Source organism: Medicago sativa, chromosome 3 (genome assembly GCF_051527215.1).
Source record: "Medicago sativa cultivar Bolivia chromosome 3, Bolivia_mono, whole genome shotgun sequence".
NCBI lineage: Eukaryota > Viridiplantae > Streptophyta > Magnoliopsida > Fabales > Fabaceae > Medicago > Medicago sativa.
This window is the reverse complement of record NC_140751.1, coordinates 49901839-49905275: the sequence shown is the minus strand read 5'-3', so window position 1 is coordinate 49905275 and position 3437 is coordinate 49901839. Positions and strand designations below refer to the sequence as shown.

At 37.6% G+C, this 3437-nt stretch overlaps 1 protein-coding gene across 1 annotated transcript; it reads right to left on the bottom strand.

Moving 5' to 3' along the window:
- Positions 1 to 391: 391 nt before the first annotated feature.
- Positions 392 to 3437, bottom strand: LOC146937986 (uncharacterized). Its single transcript, XM_085752044.1, has one exon. The coding sequence runs from the start codon at positions 3322 to 3324 to the stop codon at positions 541 to 543; it is 2784 nt and encodes a 927-aa protein (XP_085608170.1). The 5' UTR covers positions 3325 to 3437; the 3' UTR covers positions 392 to 540.

Below are 3437 nucleotides of genomic sequence, written 5' to 3'. Positions count from 1 at the left end.
AGCAAAATCTTCAACGTTAAGCCGTTAAGAGAACAATACAAAACATAATAAACTCGAACAATCCAAAGCATGATGCGGACACTGCCTAATTAAGTCATTGCAGATATTATGATAAAAGTGCAGCTCATGGTTCTATTTCAGATTAAAACAAAAATGACCCAATTCTGAAAACAATGAATGGTTACAAATCAAGTTGAGAAAAATATAAGCAATAATCAGAACTATTAACAACAAATTATGTTATTTTGCCTTTGTGAGTTATCTTAAAATTCTGTTTTGCTTTTTTTTATCAGTGTGGAGGTTCAAGTCTTAATATGACATTTGCACTAAATGTTAAAATCTTGACAGCAGAGATAGGATCAAGTGTTAAATGCAGAACACTAAAAAAAAATGAGTAACTACTAACTAATCAGAGATCAATAATTAAGCAACAAATTAATTCACCATAAAAAATAAGTTATAAATAAGCAACAAAACATAGCAAAGCTAACAAGCCAAACAAACTGGGTAAGTAGGATTATATTATTTCTCTAGAATGAATCAATTCACACCATTTGAAAATTTCTCTCCAGAATCTTTTGAGACCGAATAAGCAGGAACATCGGCAGAAGTCATTGTATATCTAACAGACCCATCGGTAAAAGTATCTCCAGATTCAAGATGAGCATCAAACACAAAAACAATTTCTCCAGCATGAGCTTCATCAAGATCCTCAATCAGATCGTCATGTCTCTTACCCAAACGAGGAATCAGAATCTTCTCACCAGTGTTAACATTTGTAATTATATCACCCTTCTTAATAACACCCTGATAGATTCTTAGATAAGTTAATTTTAAATACGTCCTATGCCAATTTGCAAAAGCCTTTGCAACAAATGGTGCATCAATACTTCCAGACAATTCAACTTTCTCGCCCTTCCTATTTTGATCAAGAGCATAATTACTAACATCGGTTGGACATGGCAAATACCTAATTACACCCTCCTTAAATAGTTCTAACCCTTCATATCTCTCACCACTGATGATAATTGGCACAAATTTCCTTGCTATAGTTGCCCTACGAATTGCATCATCGAGATAAGACTCTGGAATTTGGCTGCCACCATGAAGAGCTTCAGAAAGTTTATCATCAACCTCTGATACAATTTCAATGAGTTCGCGTCTTTTTTTCAATACGAAGGCTTTCATATCTTCATGTAGATCGTCATAATCAGACGTTTCAGAGCCAAAAAAGTAGCCCTTTAACTTGCTGACAAGATCAAAAAGTCCATCAAACGGTTGAGAGCTAAAAAAGTATGCCTCTAACTTGACAAGATCAACAAATCCAATATAACAATCATCAATGCTTCGTATTGGAACTTGAATTGCAGCACAACGATGATTAAGCTTAGATTTTACTTGATCTACAACGTTCCATGGATCTGCTCCTTCCTGATGAAGACCGTCGATAAATATAAGCCTTGGAAGTTGAAATCTTGTCATTTGTTGATCAATAGTAATGGATTCGGTTTTAACACCATCTTGACAAGAAAGAACAAGAATTGCACTGTCAAAAATACGTGAAGCTAATTGAACATCAACATTGAAATCAACATGATCAGAAGATATCTTCTCAAAAAAAGTATCACCACAAGATATGTCAAATAGGGTTATGTTTTTATAGGAAGTGACATATGTTTGGGTATGTCTGTTAATATCTCGTCCTAAACCCAGCACAAACGTGTGTCGTTTTCGTCCGGATAGCATTAAATTTGTAATACTATTTCCGTCTGTCTGCATCGTCTCGTAGTTGTATCCAGAAATCCAGACGTGGCGCAGATGCTCCACTGACTTGTTGGAGAAGTGACGGAGGTGGAGAGGGAGATTGAAGGAAGGCGGAGAAGGAGAGGAGGCTGAGGAGCGTACGGTGGAGTAGGGAAGGCGTGGTATAGAGGACCCATCAGTAGGAACATCTGCAGAAGTCATTGTATATCTAACAGACCCATCAGTCAAAGTATCTCCAGATTTAAGAAGAACATCGAACAACATAACAATTTCTCCAGCATGAGCTTCATCAACTTCCTCAATCCCATCATCATGTCTCTTATACAATCTAGGAATCTGAATCTTCTCACCAGTGTTAACATTTGTAATAAAATCACCCTTCTTAATAACACCCTGATAGATTCTTAGATAAGTTAATAAGTTTTTTTGTCTATTGTAATGCACATTTGTGAAAGCCTTTGCAACAAATGGTGCATCAATACTTCCAGACAATTCAATTTTCTCACCATTCTTATTTTGATCAAGAGCATAATTACTAACATCGATTGGACTTGGCAAATACCTAATTACACCCTCCCTAAGTAGTTCTAACCCCTCGTATCTCTTGTCACTGAAAGTACCCATGAAAATTGGTACAAATTTCCGTGCTATGGTTGCCCTACGAATTGCATCATCGAGAACAGACTCTGAAATTTGGCTGCCACCATGAAAATCTTCAGAAAGTTTATCATCAACCTCTGATACAATTTCAATGAGTTCGTGTCTTTTTTTCAACACAAAGGCTTGCATATATTTGGGCACTTCTTCTACTTTTACATCGTCGTAATCAGGTGTTTGAGAGCGAAAGAAGCAGCCTTTTAACTTGTTGGCAACACGATCAAAATATCCAGATCTGGAAGACTTTTTAGAGCGAAAATAGGAGGCCTTTAACTTGACAAGATCAACAAATCCGATATAACAATCGTCAATGCTTCGGATTGGAACTTGAATTGCAGCACAGCGATGATTAAGCTTAGATTTGACTTGATCAAAAAAGTTCCATGGATCTGCTCCTTCCAGCTCAATATCGTCGATAAATATAAACAATGGAAATTGAAATCTCGTCGTTTGTTGAAAAATGGCAATGGATTCAATGTTAACACCATAAAGACAAGAAAGAACAAGAAGTGCACTGTCGAAAATATGCAAAGTTATTTCAGCATCAACAATGGAATCAACATCAAATATGGTTATGTTTTTATAGGAAGTGACCAGGGTATGTTCAAATACGGTTATGTTTTTATAGGAAGGGACGTCGGGATCACTGTTGTTACACACGTATACAACACGTGGGTCGACGTAGTATGGATCGTAGTCATGGTGGCTTAGTCTTACTGGTTTCCAGTCTCCAACCATTGTAAGGTAAGGGTCTCTGAGTCCAGAAAGCCAGACGTTGCGCAGATGCTCCTGTGATTTGTTGGAGAAGTGACGGATGGGGGGAGGGGTGGAGAGAATGGAGGAAGAGCGTACTGTGGAGTAGAGAAGGCGTGGAACAGAGGACCTTGAGAAGAAACTATTCATGGCGGAGGCAAGGAGAGGTTTGATGGAAGCTGCGGTGTGGTAAGTTCCGTTTTTGAAGAGACCTTGATCAACGGGAATAACAAACCTAACCTAACAAACATTATATGAGGTTT